The sequence below is a fragment of the Staurois parvus genome, unplaced genomic scaffold (genome assembly GCF_062004578.1).
Source record: "Staurois parvus isolate SC_StPar_1 unplaced genomic scaffold, SC_StPar_1.0 ptg000017l, whole genome shotgun sequence".
Taxonomy (NCBI): domain Eukaryota; kingdom Metazoa; phylum Chordata; class Amphibia; order Anura; family Ranidae; genus Staurois; species Staurois parvus.
Window position 1 is genome coordinate 10,195,843 of NW_028317813.1, and position 19,915 is coordinate 10,215,757.

At 41.4% G+C, this 19,915-nt stretch overlaps 1 protein-coding gene across 1 annotated transcript in view; it reads left to right on the forward strand.

The window, feature by feature from the left end:
* Positions 1 to 14,254, forward strand: part of PRPH (peripherin) — a 33,236-nt gene extending 18,982 nt beyond the window's left edge. The window contains exons 7-9 of the mRNA XM_089679593.1: positions 3,114 to 3,163; positions 8,065 to 8,147; positions 13,516 to 14,254. Coding sequence (XP_089535719.1) covers positions 3,114 to 3,163; positions 8,065 to 8,147; positions 13,516 to 13,566 — 184 coding nt within the window. The 3' untranslated portion in view covers positions 13,567 to 14,254. The remainder of the gene's footprint in view (positions 1 to 3,113; positions 3,164 to 8,064; positions 8,148 to 13,515) is intronic.
* The last annotated feature ends 5,661 nt before the right edge of the window (positions 14,255 to 19,915 follow it).

A 19,915-nucleotide genomic window follows, 5' to 3' on the forward strand; every position in this document is an offset into this window, starting at 1 on the left:
CATACAGATTTTTCCAAGCCTGTAGACTTTACCTTACAAATTAGCCGTGTGTGGGGAACTGTGTTATATTCTTTAGCAAAATCCAAGTATACCACATCCACCGCCACCCCTCTTGTCCAAAGGTTTTGCTCACCTCCTCATAAAAGGAAATCAGATTTGTTTGACAACTTCTGTCTTTCATGAATCCATGCTGTTTGTTGCTTAAAATATTTTTTCCAGCAAGAACTCATCTATGTGGTCGTTTATTAAACTCTCCAGTATCTTCCCAACTATAGAAGTTAAACTAACAGGTCTATAATTACTTGGTAAAGATTTAGACCCCTTTTTAACCACTTCAGGTCCGGACACTTTTACCCTCTTCCTGCCCAGGCCAATTTCCAGCTTTTAGCGCTATCACACTTTGAATGACAATTGCACGGTCATGTAACACTGTACTCATATGAATTTTTTAGCATTTTTTGAGACAGATAAAGCTTTATTATGGTGGTATTTATTCACTTTTTTGCTATGTAAATGAAAAAGTCCAAAAATTTTGAAAAGAGTGTTTTTCATATAACATTTTGCAAATAAATAATATTTCATCATAAATCTTGGCCAAAATTTATTCCGTTATCTTTTTAGTGAAAAAAAAACCCAAATTAGTTTATAACCAAAAATTATAATTTTTAAACATTTTTTTTTACATTTTTATTTCATTTTTTTATATTATTGTTTTTTTTTTAACATACTGTCACCCTAGCAGTACAGTGTCACCATGATGACACTGTACTACTTGTGGGGGGTGATAAGATTTTTTTTTTTTTTTTACACTGTTTGCTTTTACACCCATATAGACTGTAAAAGCAATCATTTCTCCTTCTCTCTGGCTGCATTCTTGCAGCCATTGAGAACTACTGTGTGAGCTGTGATTGGTCACAGCTTGTCACATGGTACAAGGCTATTGTGAATAGCCTTGTACCATGTGACCTCTGTGATCATTCACAGATTTCACACGTAGTAAGCAATGATGTCAGAAGTGACATCTTGCTTACTACTCTGCATGTGATCACTGATTGGCCAATCAGTGATCACATGATCGGGACCTCGCAGAGAGGTCCCATACAGCGATCGGTGTTCCACTGTGTCCGGAGGACACAGCGGGCACCAGATCGCGGTGCTGCGCGCTCCCAGGGAGCACGCACAAGCAGGGGGTGGGGAGGCCATTTATAAACGACCACCTGACCTTGTACTGCCACTGTCTGGCCGTTTATATACAACGGCCGGATGGGAGGTGGTTAAATATTGGCACCACATTGGCCTTACGCCAATCCAGTGGTACTATGCCAGTCATTAAAGAGTCCCTAAAAACTAGAAACAATGGCTTTGAAATGACAGAGCTCAATTATTTAAGGATCCGTGGGTGTCTGCAAATAACTTACTTACCATTACTTATTATTATATTATTACCATCCTGAAAAGCCTCTTTTTTGCCTGTCTCTGAAAAAATTTCACTCTGCCAAATACCATTCAACTGTCGTTTATGGCCGGTAAAGGCACTCTGATTAGACAGGCCCCAGTGATAAAGTGAAACTATGAAACCCATAAATTTTGCAGTGTCTACTCTAATGCAGGCCATATACGGGGAGAAAACCGAACATTTTGTGTTTTAGAAAAACGAAAAATCGGTCGTTCAATCAGCCGACGTTACCACCATTGGTAGAAAAAAGTCAGCTGATTTTCGTCCCGTCTACGGCCGGCAATTAATATAATAGCGGTGTCCCTGCAGAGAGCTCCGCTATATTTGATACTTAAAAGAAGAAGAAATAGAATATGAATAATAATAAGAAAAAGTTGCAACATTGTGTCTATTTGTATCCAGTTCGGATACAGATGTTTCTATTCGGATACAAATAGATACAATGTTGCAACCCTTATACTTTTAAATGTCAAATATCATAGCGGAGCTCTCTGCAGGGACACTGCTAATAGATTTGACATTTCTAAGTATTGCAGTTGCAAACATTGTATATATTTGTATGGATACAAATAGATACAGATGTTCTTCTTCTTTTTCTTTGGTCACGGCTCATGCGCATTTTTTTTAATCGGGAAAAAGATCGTCCGATTTGCCCATCATTGCCGTGAAAATCGGCTGATGGGCAAAATCGGCCGTTTTTTCCCCAACATGAACGATTAAAAAAATGTGTCAAAATCAAGAAAATCGGCCGACCACTTCAGCCACTAACAATCCGAAAATCGTCCGATTATATTTTTGGACGATTTTTCGGCCGGTTTTCTCCCCGTCTATGGCCTGCATTAGGCTGGACTTTAGAAATAGAGTACAGGTTCACTTTAACAATAAAATGGGCACAAAGGAGCCTAATAAAGAGGCCAGCACTAAGATTTATGATGCACTCAGAATCTGGTACAGGTGTGCATGGTAGCCAATCAGCTTCTAACGTCAGCTTGTTCAATTAAACTTTGACAATAACAGTAGGTTCACACCTAAGCATTTTCTGCAGCATTTTGCAGAAACGCAGTACAGTCCATTTAACATGATTTCCTATGGGACATGTCCAGATCTGTGCGTTTTTTGGAAAGGGTCATGGACTTTTATGAACACAAAAAGTTGCGTTTCTGGTTCTATAGACTTCAATGGAAACTCTGCAGAAAAGCCTGTAGTGCGTTTTTGCTGCGTTTTGCATTTTAAATCTGCCTAGCAACAAGAAAAATGAAAAGAAAGAAAAAAATGCACAACGCATCAAAAACGTGGCAAAAATGCAGGTGCATAAATGCATAATGCAATGCAAAACATAATGTAGAAATGGCTCAAACGCAACCTGCATAGGTGTGAACGATGTCTTCAACCTGGAGGCTAATTGCTTCTATACAGAGCTGCACCAGATTTTGCATGCTCCAGTTTTAGTAAATAACCATCATGGCTTCCTCTCACCAATGACTTCTAAGATGAAACTGAATTGAGCAGCATGGCAGCTATAATAAGTAATTGGTTGCTATAAGGTTCTACGCACTAGAGACATTTGTACTGTTATTAAAAACATCTATATTGCATAAATCTTTATTCATTCACATATCAAAAAATGTATCTTCAAATGACATGTCTTGTATTTCAGGATTGCTGTACCCATTCACTCACTGACGTCTCTTAGTATTAAAAGTCCAGGTTAGTAATTATGAATACACTAATACATCTCCATATATATTACATCTACTGAAACCCAAGTGTGGGATCAACTGCTAAGAAACCATTCTTTAGACCAAATGTCAGTATCAAAAACTGAAAGTGGACATAGTCTGAACTAATAGAGAGAGAGGACTATTGCAGAAAGTTATATTTAATTGATCTTACCAAAAAAAAGCAAAAAAGATCAAGAAAGCCATATTTTATATATGAATGAAATGTAAGTTCTTTACATTGCACATCATTGTGAGTTATAATGCAGTTTAATGTATGTGAATGTGCGTTAACGTGATTTTGAATGTGTTAGGCTGGCCTCATACCTATGCCTTCAAAGTGCCTTGTGTTAAGTCCAATTACTTTGAACACGCTACCACATGTTAATGTACATGCAGTAACACACTGTAACACAATAGGTGTAATAGGTGTGAGGGAGGACCTAATGCAAATTCACATGTGTTGACATGCATAATTAAAACCTTGTAGGTAGGTTGTCAGTTTATTATGTGTTGGAAAACTGAAATGTGAATGAGCTCCTAAAGAATATCTATAGTCACAGCACACACTTTCATTTTATAACAGAGAAAAAACTGAAGGCCAATCGAGGTTAACCCTTCCTACTACCAACGTGCCTCAGTATAGTAGCTAGTGTCCTAGGGAGATGGACATTTTTTTCAGTTCTGCTGTGTAAATAACTAACCTATTTTTCAAGCACCATTTTTTCTTTAACGAAGGCTCTCCTCTACATCACTACTTGAGTTGGTCCCACCAATTGCAGCTATCTGACATGGCCATCCTCAGACTGGTTTTGGAATGCTGAACTGGACTCTGCATCAATAGCCTGGAAGTGACTGGGTCCTGATATCTCCATAGGGGACATTTTTTAGACTCCATTCTGTTAACAATTAGCCACAGGGCGCTTTCCAAGTCCAGAGCCACTAACATTTCCTTAGCACTTGCTCTCCCTCTGAAGATGCCCAGCAAATTGTCCCCCCAATTTTCCAGTACATTAGTGATTTCTATGCTTTGCTGTAGGGCTGTTTCGCTACCAGTTCATGGGCTTGCCCTCCAGCCTCTTGTCCGTGCCTCTTGTCTTCACCTCAGGCGTTCATCAAGTTTTGGCCCCAATTCTAGCCTTGCTTCACTCATGTGGCATCCCCATTGTAAGGTATCTAGATGACCTCATGTTGAGGGAACAGTTAGCCCAGGCTCTGTTAGACTTTGTAATGTTGACTGTCCAGATGCTACAGTGGTTTGGATAGATTCTGAACTCTCAGAAATCGTTACTGGAACCAATTAATTATTTAGAGTATCTGGGTCAAACCCTGGACACAGCACAGGCCAGAGTGTTTCATTCACAGAAGAAACTTCAGACTCTCCCATCTCAAATCCAAACTCTCTAGTACAGGAGTCATATGACTCTGCTTTTGCATTAATCTTGTGTCTGATGGTAAACTCCTTCAAGGAAGTCCCAGTTTCCCTCCAAACCTCTAGAATGCTACTGCTAGAATGCATCCCTGACCAGGCTGATTCATTTGGTGGTTCAGAAATACAGCTCTGGAATTGGAGAGGTCCTTCCTTCCTATCCCTTGGAAGATCCATGTTTGCAAGGCTTTGCTTTACAAAACCAGGTGGATAAGGCAATCTTATCTGATGTCATCTTGCAGGTAGTCCCCAGTTTTCTATTGTTTTCTTAGGCCTGTAAGTATTTGTTTGCTGTGTTGCTCTTGCCTCAGCTTGGCTAGTTTGGACACCCCGAAGGTGAAAAACTTCCTGTTTGAATGAGAAAATAAAATTTCGTACTCACCATAACATCCTTTTATTTGAGTAAATTGAGGGACACAGGTCCCTGTTCATGCTCTCAGCACTGCTTTGCTACAAAACTTAGGCATGCTGGTAGTGGGAGGGGTTATCCTGAGCTAGGATGCAGTGTTTTGTTTGCTAGTGTCCAACCCTCATGTAAGAAGAAGCATAACTTTAAGGTGAAGGACCTATGTCCCCCAGTGAACTACAAGAAAAGATTTTACACTAAGTATAAAAATTTTATTACAGCAACTGATGACTCTAGAAATATTACAAAATGTGTCAGCCACAGCCCACTTTTTGCACCTTTGGCATATTTATTAGTTGTCAAAAAAGCGACTGCATATAACAATGTCTCCGCCTGGAGTGCGGCTGATACATACACGGAGATGGACTACAGTGGCTGGCAGCCAAATTGTCCACATATAGGAGGGGCAAGTCTTGAGCGGAGCTGTGGGTTTGGGTATGTCTCTGTTGTAAGTGATGCCTCTAATTTGATGTCTAGATTGGTGTAGACATTTGAGAAAAATAAGTGAAACAATCGAACAAGCAAGAAGTGTACTGTACTCCTCTAGTTTTCCATATTTTCTTTTTATTAAAAGAGAAGTTTGGACATACGTCTCTTCTGGGTCACAAGAGTGCACTTACTTTTGCTCTCCTGTGACTCAGAATCAGCCAACAGTGGGCTAAAGCCCACTTCCAGCTGATGTCACATAGCAGCTCCAGGCAGTGCAAGGATCCACCTGGATGCCTGGTCAGCTGCTGGCTCAGCCTCTCAGTGTGCTGCTGAGAGCTTGACCCAGGTGCTCCCACTCCCTCTCCAGCCCAACGCTTCTGTGAGTACTGGAGGGGCAGAGCAGAGAGCGGCAACTGACAGTCACAGCTCTCTGCTCCGGGAAGACCAAGAACTGAGCGATCAGAGGTCATGTGATTGCTCAGTTCTCAGGCTTACAGCCAACAGGGGACAGCTGCAAAAACAGACTGATGATGCAGCATAGAAGGAAGTATAGATATTTGTTGTTTTTTAAAAAAAAAGAAACTTCTTCTTTAACATTAAACTAGAAAATGACTTGTGCAGTTGTTCACCATGTTTTACATACACTCACCGGGTTGGACCCCATTTTGCCTTCAGAACTGCTCTAATTCCTTATGGCATAGATTCAACAAGTGAATAAATCAAAGAGTGTGCTAAATATAAGTAAATACAAAAATTATTAGTTTAAAATAATGATGTCCGTGATAAAAAAAAATTATATAAAAGTCCATCCACCATCACAAAGTAATTAAACAGTTCTGTAATCTTGTATAAATCAAACACCGTGCAAAAAAAAATCCACCACCGAATTAAATGGGTACACTCACCAGAGCTCCATGTTGACCAGACTACAAGTCAGCAAAGATAGCGCTCGCTCTGGGAGCGATGATCAGCAGAAGTAATCCAAACTGGGAGCAATATACTGCAATTAGCCAATCAGCACAATATGGAATAGCCTTAACAGCAGGTAGTCATCACGTCTCCAAACCATAGATCATGTTCAGGGAATCAAAAAAGGAAACCATGGTGTAGTACACTTAAAACCAAAATGTTTTATTAAAACGTCAGAAATGCACTCACAAACAGGGTGTCCAGCCGACACCAGCAATGACAGCCTCAAGAAAGCAGAGACGAGCCTCGTTCACCGCGATATCACAGCCGACAGCCTACGAGGAGCATTCCGACATCACATCCAAAAGAAGCCCCGCCCTACTAGTTTTGTCATCCGACGTCCTCACAGGCAATTTTTTCTCTAATTCTTATATTATATAGATTTAACAAAGTGTTGGAAACATTCCTCAGAGATTTTGGTCCCTATTGACACGAGTTACTGTTGCCTTTCTATCATCTCAAACCAGTCTGACATCAACAAGGTATTTTCGCCTACGCAACTGCCACTCACGGGATATTTGCTCTTTTTTGGACCATTCTCTGTAAACCCTAGAGATGGTTGTGCATAAAAATCCCAGTAGATCAGCAGTTTTTGAAATACTCAGACCAGCCTGTCTGGCACCAACAACCTTTTCATGTTCAAAGTGACTTAAATCCCCTTTCTTCCCCATTCTGATGTCCGGTTTGAACTTCACCATGTCGTCTGCACCACGTCTACATGCCTAAATGCATTAAATGCATTGAGTTGCTGCCATGTGATTGGCTAAGGCTGATTAGCAATTTATGTTACCAAGCAATTGAACAGGTGTACGTAATAAAGTGGCTGGTGAGTGTATGTATATATATAACTGGTAGATTAGCTTACCGTTGTCCACACATAGCTGGGTTATCTGTTGTGTGCTTGACCTTTAAATGTTAATTCTATCCTGTGGTGTTATTTTGCCTGGTTTTATTTATACTGTAGTGAAATCTACCTGCCAGAGGGACAGCCCTGCCACCTCTGGGCCATCCTAGATCGGTGACACTGGTAACTGTAGTGCAGAGATCCAGAGCCCCCAATATCTATATGATGCTGGTGACTGATTAATTTTAAAAGCTTTTATTCATGATAGGCCAACACCTTAAAGTATATGAAAACCCTCACGAAGACAACCCATTCAGTTTAAAACAGAAATGAAATGCAAAACATTTGTGTGTGTGTGTGTATATATATATATATATATATAAAATTATAAATGCCTTTTTTCCCTTTTTTATAAGCGATCACATACCCTCTGTTCTTAGCTGCACAGGAAGCTCAGGGAGGAGGAACAGCAGCACACTAATCTTCCCAGTGGAAGCCTATGTGGGGGAAGGGGGGGGTGTCAGCACAAGTCTGATCATTGGAGGACAGCAGGCTGAGTTCCCAGCACAGTTAGAGATCTGACTGTGTTCTCATGCCTAGTGTGGTAAATTTTTAAATTAGGAAAGCAGAGGGAATGGCAGAAACACCAGGGATTTTGCACAAAGGAAGTAATACAAAGAGAACAGGATACTTTTTCATACAAGCACACGGTACAGCAGGCACATATCAGGAATATGAAATGTTTGGTTTATGGATTTTTAAAGAAAGTTCATCTGAATTTACACATCGTATGTATCTTTATATATCCTTCAGGACCTGCTGAATTAGATCACAGCTCTGAGATTCATTCCAGGAAAACCGTCGTCATTAAAACTATTGAGACAAGAGATGGAGAGGTGAGCTAGATTGCAAATATATGTTGGCAGTAATATTATAATATGACTGGTAACAAAAACTTTGCCATTATCATCATCATGAAATAAGTAATGCGATATAATTTCTATACCCATAAGTATCATTTTTATACTTATGAGTCACATTTTCACAACTGTAAAGAATATTCCACACATGGCATACAGTATAATTGTAGCGTTTGCAAACTATAAAATGGCCTTTAGAGTAGGTATTGTGGGAGATGCTTTGAAATCAACAACACAAACACCTCCTTTTTGAGTGTGGAGTGGCGAGCGTTTTGCTGCCAGGTGATAAACACAGCAAAATTGCGCTGCATTTGGGGTGCCATTAAGAAGTAACGTCTTCGCAAGCACATTGTGTGTTTTGCCGCATTTCTGAAATTGCAGGTAGAAATGCGTGATTGTGTCATGTTTGCTACATGACAAATCGCGCAAAAATTACACCAAAATGCTTGCTGAAAAAAACACACGATGCTCCATGCTGGAAAAGGTGCAGGAGACTCTATGGCACGTTTGTTCCCTATGCGTGATGCATGGAAACATGTAGAAAATGTGCAAAAAAAGAGAGTGCGCATTCCCACCACATGAAGTGTGAATGTGGCCTTATATTTGTGTAATGATGGAGGTGTATTGTATTATAACAATGTTATTACATTTTTAATGTACAGAAACTCCAAAAGATTGACATCCAATTGAAACCAGTCAAGTGTAGTAAAACTTCTTAATCTAAAATATATAAATTCAAAAAGTTAAAAGTAAGAGGAATAAAAAATTATAAAACTATAGGAGCTCAGTTATTTTAAATTAACATAAATGATAGAAGGTTTTATGTAATAGAGCCATCATCTACTGTATTTCATGATACAGATAGTGGATCTTATGTTTGAGGCTCATCTCTTAGTGAAACGTTGCAGAATGAAATGGTTGGATATCAGGCAGAAAGCTTGCAACACATGACCCATAAGCTGCTTAAAACTATTTATATATCAAAATGCTAAAACCATTATGTACTTACGTGAAGTGTTCTGGGGAAAAGCCTTGGATACATGTTGTTCACAGTTGGTTGACAGGTAAATGATAGAATCGAGAGAATAAGTACAGCCCTTGTACGCGCTAGTTGTGGCTCTTGCCTTAGAATGTATACACCATTCCCACGTTGATTCAGAGCAGGAACACAGAATGATGTTTGGTTTCTTGTGGATAAAGTTGGTAGATGTCTGAAACAGCTTTATGGCATTTAAAGAATGCCGCAAGTAGTAATCTTTTACTATTGAGCACTACAGTATATGAGTGCTGGGGTTATCTCCATCTGTCTCCTATCCTACAGTGATTCTGTTTGACAGACTTTAGGCAGTTGGCTAAAAGTTAGTGACAACCTTACAAATAATTGGCTACATTACCCCCCTGTATCAATACATCACTTCACTATATGACCAGAGCCTGATGTGTGGGGATGCGATTACAGGTGTGACATCACGCAGCTTCTTCTTCTATGGGAATAGAAAGAATTAACAGTAAAAGTTGCACTTGTATGCAAATATTACCAGAATTTGTACCCCTGAAGCCACATCTACACAACATGTGAAGATGTGGCACAGCAGCCAAATACCTCCCTGCCAGTCATTTTTAATAGGTGGAGAAATCCAAAAATGGTGGATGGAAGAGCAAGGGAAACAGGACAAGGGTATAAATTATAAATAATTGATGCAGCACTACAAATTTTACAATGTCAAGAAATCACCACAGACAATCACAGTGCACCTTTTGTGTACCCGAGTGAAGAATGTTAAAAAAAAAAAAAAAGGCAAATCAAATAGATGATTAAATGCCTGAAGAAGTCCATTGTGATATCCACAGAGCTTGATGATGCACACATTCTTAAAGCGGAGCTCCACCCGAAAGGAGCTCCCCATTAAGGATTTGCACCTTTTGGAGGGGGGGTTGGAGCAGGTACCCGAATTTGACAGGTACCAGCTCCCACTTCCGGTCCGATCACCTAGGCGATCGTAAGAGGAAGGTGTCCTCCCTCTCTCCCTCTCTCCCTCCCTGTAGTCTTTTGGGACACATGACAGGTCCCAGAAGACTACAGGACCATTGATGAAGTGCAGCGCTACTCACGCATGCGCAGTGGGTACCCGGCTGTGAAGCCGCAAGCTATCACTGCCGGGTGCTCACACTGAAGATGCTGGCCTCCTGGAATACAGGACGGTCGGTGAAACGGGCTGCGGGGGACACACCATGGGACCGAGGGACAGGTAAGTGGCTGTTTTTTTAAAAGTCAGCAGCTACAGTTTTTGTAGCTGCTGACTTTTATTTTTTGACAGGGTGAGTGGAACTCCGCTATAAGTGATATTCTATCCTGGATCTGCCTAACCCAGCAAGCAATAGTGGCTGGCCAGATCTATAGTATAGACAGGTAGAGATTTCCCGAAACATTTGTGATTTATCTAAGTTCACACTGCGTTTTTACTGAGAGATTTTAGTGTGTTTTAATTGGAATTCAGTGAAGTTTTTATGGTTTTTACTTCATGCTCTTTCTTTAAGTTAGTTTGGAAGATTTGGGGACTTTACTCCCCTAAAAATTAATAAATGCACTTTTTGTGCATGTAAAAAAATGTGCATTGATTATTTTTGTTAGGAGACTGTAAAGCATTGCACCCACAATCAGCAGATTATGTTAGACTCTTGCAGACTGCCACTATAACAGTCTGCCCGTACCTCTGATACAGGCAGGCAGTTACTGAAGTTCAGGAAGATCAATCAACTACAAGGGTGCTCACCAGTGCACTCCTAGTTCATTGAGAACTACAAGCCGTCAGCTACAATGGCTGATGGTAGTTGTAGTTCCTTCACAGAACTCTGTGAATGAATGACATGGATGTGTGGGCGGAGCCTTGATGGGCCACACTGTTTTCAAATTGTGACAGCAGATGCAGGGAGAAGTCCCAGGGAAAAGGGGGGGGGGGGGTCAGGGGTGAGGTGGTGAATTCTAAACATGTTACACTCTAAATAGAGTGTAACAAGTACAATGTTCAGAAAGGTGAACATATCCTTTACATCAGGGGTCTCTAAACTGTGGCCTATAGGCCAAATGTGGCCCTTTGCTTGCCTTTATCCGGCCCTTGGGGCACTATTCCTTCCACTGATGCGAGGCATTACTCCTGCCACTAATCCCAATGAAGGGACACTATTCCTTCCACTAACATTAGAGATGGGGAACTAATTTTCCACTGAGACCAAGTAAGGGACACTATTCCTTCCACTGATACCAACAATGGGGTACTATACCTCCCATGGACACCAATGATGGGGTACTATACCTCCCACTGACACCAATGATAGGGCACTATACTTCCCAATGGCACCAACAATGGGGCACTATACTTCCCATCGACACCAGCGATAAGGCTCTATACCTCCCATCAACACCAGCGACAGGGCACTATACCTCCCATTGATACCAGCGATAGGGTAATTTTTTTTTACTCCCACTGACCACATTCCGGCCCCTTTAAAGTTTGATGGTCAGTAAACTGGGCCTTTATTTTGAAAGTTTGGAAACCCCTGCTTTACGTTTATATGGGACCACTGTGAATATGGACTCCGGGGAGAAATCCGGGGAGTACACCCTAATCTGTGTATTCTCTTACATTGTTTGTGCTTTTCAAACAATATTAATGAATACTGTTTTTAATAGTATATTCAAAATGGAATATTCTTTACTTTGATTTGTCTTTTTTCCACATTTTTCATTCAGATTGCTGTAATTGCTAATTGTCTATGATGATTTAGTGATGGTATAATATTTATAGGTCTGATCCAAGTTTTTTGAATTTTGTTCTGTGAGGTGAGTTGATCATTAAGGTGTTGGTTGCTAAGTTTTCACTTTACACTTTAGGGGACTGCTGAAAATTTTGAAGGGTTACATAGCATTAACAAGATTTATTTTGGAACCTTAAAGCATTTTCAAATGAATATTTGTACGAACATTCATATTAAAATTATAATCCATACATTCAATGACTTGACAAGTGTTGCTCAAAAGTACTTAAAATTTTTCTTTGCTTTCACAATTTGGTTTTGGAACACATGGACTTTACATCATGAAAACCGCATTCACTATTAGAGAAATTGGTTATAGAAAAATATTCTTTGAATTTTGATTAAAAATAATGATTAGAAATTTGAACAATTGTTTTGATACAGAGGTGACCTACAGGGGTCTCAGTTGTGAACCAGACCCTTGCTGCAGGGGGCCCATGTGGCCCCCCTGTACACCAGGATAAGAGTAGCAGCAGGGGCAGCTGCATATAGAGGAATTGATCTCTCCATTTTCCTCTTACAGCTGCTGAATACCCGCTTCTCCTCTCCCTCCTGCAGGCATTCAGTGGCTGCAGGAGGCTAATGAAGATATTAATTCCTCTATATTCAACCGCCCTCGCTGCTCCTCCTATCAGCTTCTTTCTACTTCCCCTCCTGTGCTCCTTGGCCCCCCTCTGTGCTCTCCACCTCCGTGCTCCTCGATCCCCCATGTGCTCTCCAGCAACCCCTCCTCCCCCCCCAGCTCTGCCGGGTTACCCACTCCCACCGGCTGCTGCGGTGGATCTGTCAGGATGGGGAGTGGGGAAGGGGCAGGTAAATGTGTAATTTTTGTCCCCTTCCTTTTCTGAATGGATCGGTACCAATCACTGACTCTCTCTATTCATAACTGAAACATTTGAAACTGTGTTTACCATGCTTCAGTTCATGAATGGACAGGGAGCTCTGTACAGAGCTATTCCTGTCCATTCATTCTGTGCAGCTGAGGATGCAGAGAAGGAGAATGAGGGCTGTTTCTTTATATCCCAAATGTGGAACATCAAAGGTCTGTTTAGACCCCTGATATCTCACTAAAGCTCCCCAATGGGACCCCTAAAAATTTTTTTAAAATAATATTGTAAAAGAAAAAAAATTTTTTAAGAAAGAATGAAAAAATAAAATAGCAAAAACAAAAAACTCTACTGACTCCAGGGGCGGAACTACCAGGGTCACAAAGATTGCACTTGCGACCGTACACTGGCATTCCGGCACCAGGCTTGAAGGAAAGGGCCCTAGCAGTGGTTCAGGGGGGCCCTTCATAGTTTCTTGCACTGGGGCCCTGAAGGTTCTTGTTACGCTATTAATTGATATCACAATTGCATTAAGGTACACCCAGCGGACTTCCTGAATGATGTCTCTTGAAGAGCACTTACAGTTCACCAAATGATTTTAAAACAAAATGGGTGCAATTGGTATCTAGGTAGTGAACTTACTAAGCTGATGTGTGATTTTTGTAGTACTGCTTCTTTACCTTATCCACTTTTGAATACAGCAGGTGGTGACTGAATCCAGGAAGGAGCAACCAACAGAAGGGGAGAAGTGAACTGCTACTTGTCAGCCGAAGAGAAGAAAGGTCCTAACACCTCTAAATACCCTAAGCCTAGAGACCAAGGAGCGGCCTGAGCTATTTGAGTGACTTTATTTTGGTTTGAGTATGTTACGTACACGGTTCCGGTTTATCAATATCCACTTACATCATGGTAAACCACCTCTTAAGTGCCTGTGTCCCAGACTGTGATGTTACCTATTTTCTATTCCTATTATGCCTTCTAAATGTTTGTGCAAAAATGTAATGTTTTCACATTCAGTATATTACCTAGGAGCATTGTACCATCATAGTGAAGTAACCAACCATTTGATCAGTCTATATATATTGATATGTGTGGAGTGATATTCACTGGCATATGTACTAGGTAAAAGGTAATCATTTGTCTTGTTAAATTCTACAAACATAGCAGGTTCTTCTGTGATTAGCAGTATTATTTACCTATGCTGGCCTTTCCTGTCCCCTTTGTTGAAATACACTTGAATGTCAAGCTTGCTGGTCAGTTTTGAGCTCTAACTGCTGCTCAAGACAAAAACATTGTTAAAGATATGATAGCTGTAAAGCGACTTTGGTGCTATACAATCCTTGCCTCTTTGTACTGGTTGGGACACTACCCATATGCCTTGTAGCAATGTACACGTGCCATGTCTGCTTAACCAGCTAATAAAGTGATTGCAGCAATCAAGCGAAGAGTGTATGCTTACTTATTGAGTGTGTGTTCATTTGGGCAGCCTCAATGGACCACTCGGTATTTTTTCTGCTGTCACTTCTCTAAATACAAGTAGTTGGCCTGGTCACATCCACATCCTTCTGTTTATAGTTCTCTGTACCCAAATTGTCCTGTAAGTATGATGTGAAATCCTTGAGCATTGGCATGTTCAGAGAATGTCTTTTGTATAAACTGGATTTTCTCATTTTTTAATCTAATCTGCGCGGTTGGCTTTGTAGAATATTATGTGAAAATAGTTTGTCTTCTGCTTTATCCCCTTCTTCCTGCTTCCCCCTCCCTCCACTGTGGGCAATTCCTTAAAGTCTTGAGAAGAACCGGAATCTTCTTCAAACACACATAGTGAACCCATGATAGGTGTTGATGATCCTGGTTCTTCAGCCGATAACAAGTTCCTTATGGGGTTACACAATCAGTCCAAAATGTGCTAACATACTGCATTGTGCCAACATCTCTGCACCTAGAGAATAGGGAACATTTTTGGTTGGGACTTTTAAGGCACAAAAGTATAGCCAAAATACATAAAACATATACTTTTATTACAAATTCAGCATAAGGCCATATATATAAAAATAAATGGTTAACATGGTATACACAATACATCACCCATCTAGGCATAAAATGCAACCCATCCACTCCAATTCCCACATGGGGTCATATGACAAATCAATTCTTGTAGTGGCGTACAAACAATTCCATGTGAAATAACCCAATTAATTTTAATGTATACAACTTAGAAATGCAGAAAACAGGGAAATAAACATTATTTCAGCCCACTATAATGTGGGTCCCAAAGCTAAACTGAGATATATCACACATACAAATCAACATGCACTGGACTAGAGGAAATTACTCCATCACCCTTGACCTGTAATGGGGAAGTTTCCTTTATGTCCTCCCCAACCATGGCCTACATTGAAATGGACGACCCCCCCTGGTCAACACAGTCTGGAGACCTGGAACATCAACAACACTATTTACCGTGTTACAGCCATCAGTATGAACATCAGTTATTAGTGGGTTTTGCTGTGGGTGGCTCTGGGCCAGACCTCTCAAAATTGGGACCAGAAAGGCCCATGGTCTCCAGATCACTGAACTCTCCAGGAAGTTAATTCTGTACCTGTCCCCATAGTTCAAGAAACAATGGACAGTCCTGGTCCAGTATAACATTGTGCATCAAATTCTTCACCACCTCAACCTCTTGTAACAGAGGCACAGCCAAAGGAAATGGTTACTGGGACCAGGGGATACTCCTTAGTGTGTCCATGGATACATACAACCCAGAGAGTCTTACCTACTGAGCTGATTATCCAGATCATCCACAAGTGTTCAAGTGTGACCATACTACCGGAGTCCAGCAAGGCCTTGGCAGGGGGAGTGGTTCACCCATAACCAAGCCTCAGCAAGGTCAAGAACTGTGGTACACTCCCTTTGTACATAAAAGGATGCTCTCCTGTTGGTCCCGTATTCTACGGGCTCTTACTGAAGTGGGTACTGTGTTTTTAGGACCAGTACCACCAACACTGCACGCCTAGGTGCTGCATGTGGGCTTGCTGCCCTTGGTGTAGGTTCCCAGCACTTGGCAGGCCCAAGCAGGTTCTCCACCGCTGTGTATCTCTTGACCATTTCCACCAGATGGTCTGCTGTGGTGGTATCTCCATTGCTCACTCAGCACTGTAGGTCACAGGGACCTCAGGTACCAGTCCAATAAGGCCTGACACACCATCTGAGGGCCCATCTATATCTCCAGTTGCAGCCATTTGTGATCAGCTGCACTAGGTCATGGATCTGGGATCTCAGTGGCCACTATTTCCAGCTATGCACCCTTTGGGCCCATACCGTACTGGTCACCCAGAGGTGGGCCAGGTTCTCTGCCTTCAGCTGCTCATAAATCTGGATGTCCTCAAACAGTAGGTCAAAACAAAAGATAAACAGCAAAAAAGGACATTTTGGGACCTATTTGTAGGTTAAATTTTTTTGTGAATGAGTAGGGGGGACTATGCACCCCAAACTCTCATATAGGGGGGGAGGCCCATATCTGGGCACCCTCTTATTGTTAGAGCAGGTCTCCAGATTGTGATAAGCTCCTTGCCTGCAAGCCCAGCTAACCACTGGTCCAGGGTTGTGGGGTTGAGGCCCTTGCCCTCATCAACATGGACAATTTTTCTGCCACATACTGGGGAGAGGACGAGGGGGAGCACACGAGCACAAAACCCCTCTACCTTTGCTGGTCAGCCAGGTAGCATGATCGGATTAAGGGTCTGGCATAGATTGCCTGGAGGCCCCTGACCCCCCCTTTAAGAGTCAAGCTGGCCAAACATGGATCAAAATCTGTCCATTTCAGCAGAGAAACGAATTTTGGTCCATTTGTGGCAGTTTAAAAGAAGTCGATCTACCAATCGACTTCCATTCAACCCCCTGTTGGAAAAAAGCCATGTAATCAGTGGCAGTGTACTGATATGTTTATTCTGATAGCGGGCAGTCTTCCCACTGTCAAAATAGAATAGCACAGCAGGGAGGATTCCCCCATCCACCCTGAATGTGTGGATGAGGGAATCGTTTCAGTTAAGGAAAACGGCAAGGTCTGAAACACTTTAGACATGATTAACCCTTTGGGACTATCTCACTATGTAATTTTTGTTGCAGAGGATGCCTAAACGTTTACTTGTATCTTTGTGCAGACTTCTGGGAAAATCAGTAAGCCAATCACACAAACCAGAAATTACATTGCTTGGGGTGTAACATTCACTAGCAGTTTACAGAACACATCCAGCTTGCCATATTGCATTGAAACATAAAGAAAATTACAGGGGCTACAGATTGAAAAGGAAAGGTAATGTTTAACTATTTGACCTCTGGAAGGTTTTAGCCCCTTCATGACAAGAGGCTTTTTGCTATTCAGCACTGAGCTACTTTAACTGGCAATTGCTTGGTCATGCAACACCATACCCAAATGGAATTTATATAACTTTTTTTCACAAAAATAAAGCTTTCATTTGGTGGCATTTGATCACCACTAGGTTTTTATTTTTTTTTATTATATAAACAAAAAAAAATTAAAGTTTGAAAAACAAACAAAAAAACCCACAATATTTTCTACTTTCTGTTACAAAACATATAAAAAAAAGTCAAAAAATAAAATGTCTTCATAAATTTAGGCCAAAATGTATTCTGCTATGTCTTTGGTAAAAAAAAATCCCCATAAATGTATATTAATTTATTAGTTATAACATCTACAAGCTATGGTTTGTGCCTGCATGGGTTTCCTCCGGGTACTCCAGTTTCCTCCCAAACCTTCCCTAATACTTACCTGAGCCCCATGGCGGTCCAGCGATGTGCATGAGAGCCTTGGCTGATGTCTAATGTGGGGCAGCACAGTGGCTAAATGGTTAGCACTTCCACCTGGCAGTACTAGGGTCGTTGGTTTAAATCCCATCCACCTGCCTGGAATTTGCATGTTCTCCCTGTGCCCGTGTGAGTTTCTTCCGGTTACCTCGGTTTCCTTCCACACTCCAAAGACATGCTGGTAGGTTAACTGGATCCTATCTAAATTGGCCCTAGTATGTGTATGTATGAATGTTAGTTAGGGGCCTTAGACTGTATTCCCCTTGAGGGTTAGGGACTGATGTGAATGTACAATATATATGTAAATTGCTGTGTAAATTGACAGCACTATATCTGTACCTGTAATAAATATAAAAAATTAGAAAATAAATGTCAATCACAGCCAGTGAACAAATGAGAAGAGAGAATGTGGCACACACAGCAGTGGCCTGCTTGGGGACACAAGGAGGGAGGGGCCAGGAGCACCAGTGGGGGACCCAAGAAAAGGAAGAACAGGGCTGCTCTGTGCAAAACCTCTGAACAGAGCAGGTAAGTATAACATGCTTGTTTTTTTTTTTTGTTTTTTTTGTGCCAGTAATATCACTTTAATGAGGATATTGTATTACCTTCTTTGTGTCAGACACAGGTTTACCCAAAAAGATCTCCCTCTGTTGTCTAGATGTGGTGAGGGTCATCAGGGCTTATCTTTTGGCCACTGCTTCTTTTAGGCAAGAGGTTCTCCAGCTTCCAGGGAAGAGCGAGTTTAGGGTGGAGGAACTTGACTGGCCTGCACAGAGTCCTGACCTCAGCCTGACAGAACACCTTTGGGATAAATTGGAGTGGAGACCGTGCCTGACCTCATGAATACGCTTCTAGAAGAATGGTCAAACATTCCCATAGACACACTCCTAAACCTTGTGGACAGCCTTCCCAGAAGAGTTGAAGCTGTTATATCTGCAAAGGGTGGGCCAACTCAATGTTGATCACTATGGACTAAGACTGGGATGCCATTAAAGTTCATGAGCGTGTAAAAGCAGGCGTCCCAATACTTTTGACAAGATAGTGTATATATTATTGCAAAAATCAATAAATAACCTACTCACAAAGGTGGTATATAGATATACTGTACATCAAATCCCCTCATGTACAGTATGTGACAATGGCTGTATTCCAAAGTTTGGTAGTTGTATTCAGGTAAATCCCTTTAACCACATTACAGCAATATTCCACAAAAAGCCAAATACATCACTAGGTGTACATGAAGTGGAGACACACTGGGGTGTTGTTGGGATTTCTTATATATGGGCCCATATTTTCTTTTATCTACAATAATGACTAGGGAAAAAGTCTGCCATTGTGGTTTGTTTGTTTTCACTTTACAGAGATGGAGGGTGAAGTGTTTTTCGAGGTCTGCCTTAATGTCGGGGAGGATCTGTGGCGTTCATGGATTTTCTTCCTCTCCCCCACTGGGGGTCTCTCTTTGGGAAAGCTCCCACCTAGTACTTAGAGAACTAGCTTCGGCTGCTCCCTAAGGATTGGCATCCACATGGTTTTTGATGTGTCAGGAGCCTTGCACCCCAAAAGATTCAGGGTCAAGGCCCTTCCACTTTGGAGGTTGTAGCACACTGTATCCTTGTCCCCTTTTTTGTGCTTAGTGTTGTCAATCTGCAGCCAAGAATGCTATTGCTGGCAAGATCTCCAGATAAAAAGCTTTGCAACAGTTTCACAAAAAATAATTTTCTAAAAAAACAGTGAGGCATAATACCAAACATTCTGAAAAATAGATTTTGGGTTTACATGAAGGGAATCCTACAGCTTGACTTGCAGCTGCCGATCAGTTATGACTTCCAGCCATTTGAGGGCTTGAATGTTCAGTTGAGAGGTGACATTAGCACACTGGCAATTTTAAGGATTTGTTCACGTGTGGGAGCCCTGGCTGTCCCTCTAAAAAGTGATCCGTGGTGGGCCTCTGTTCAGAGGCATGTGTAAGGCAGCAAGGAGGCGATGTCACCTCCTAACTGGCTGATTTAACCCTATAAAAGCCAAACCAATGTACCTTAATGGTGTGTGTTGAGGTGCAGCCCCATAGACTTACATTGGTCACATTTGATGGCAAGCATTTCTATGCTTAGGTGGGCAGTCAACGGGAGTTAAAAATGTGGCTCAACCACCTGGTTCTACTGAACACTGTCTGCACATCTGAACATACATGGCTGGAATGTAACTGTTTTGAAAAACAGTTAAATTGGTGGGTTTAGTCCTGCTTTTAATACACTCCTGTCCTGTGCCACCGAT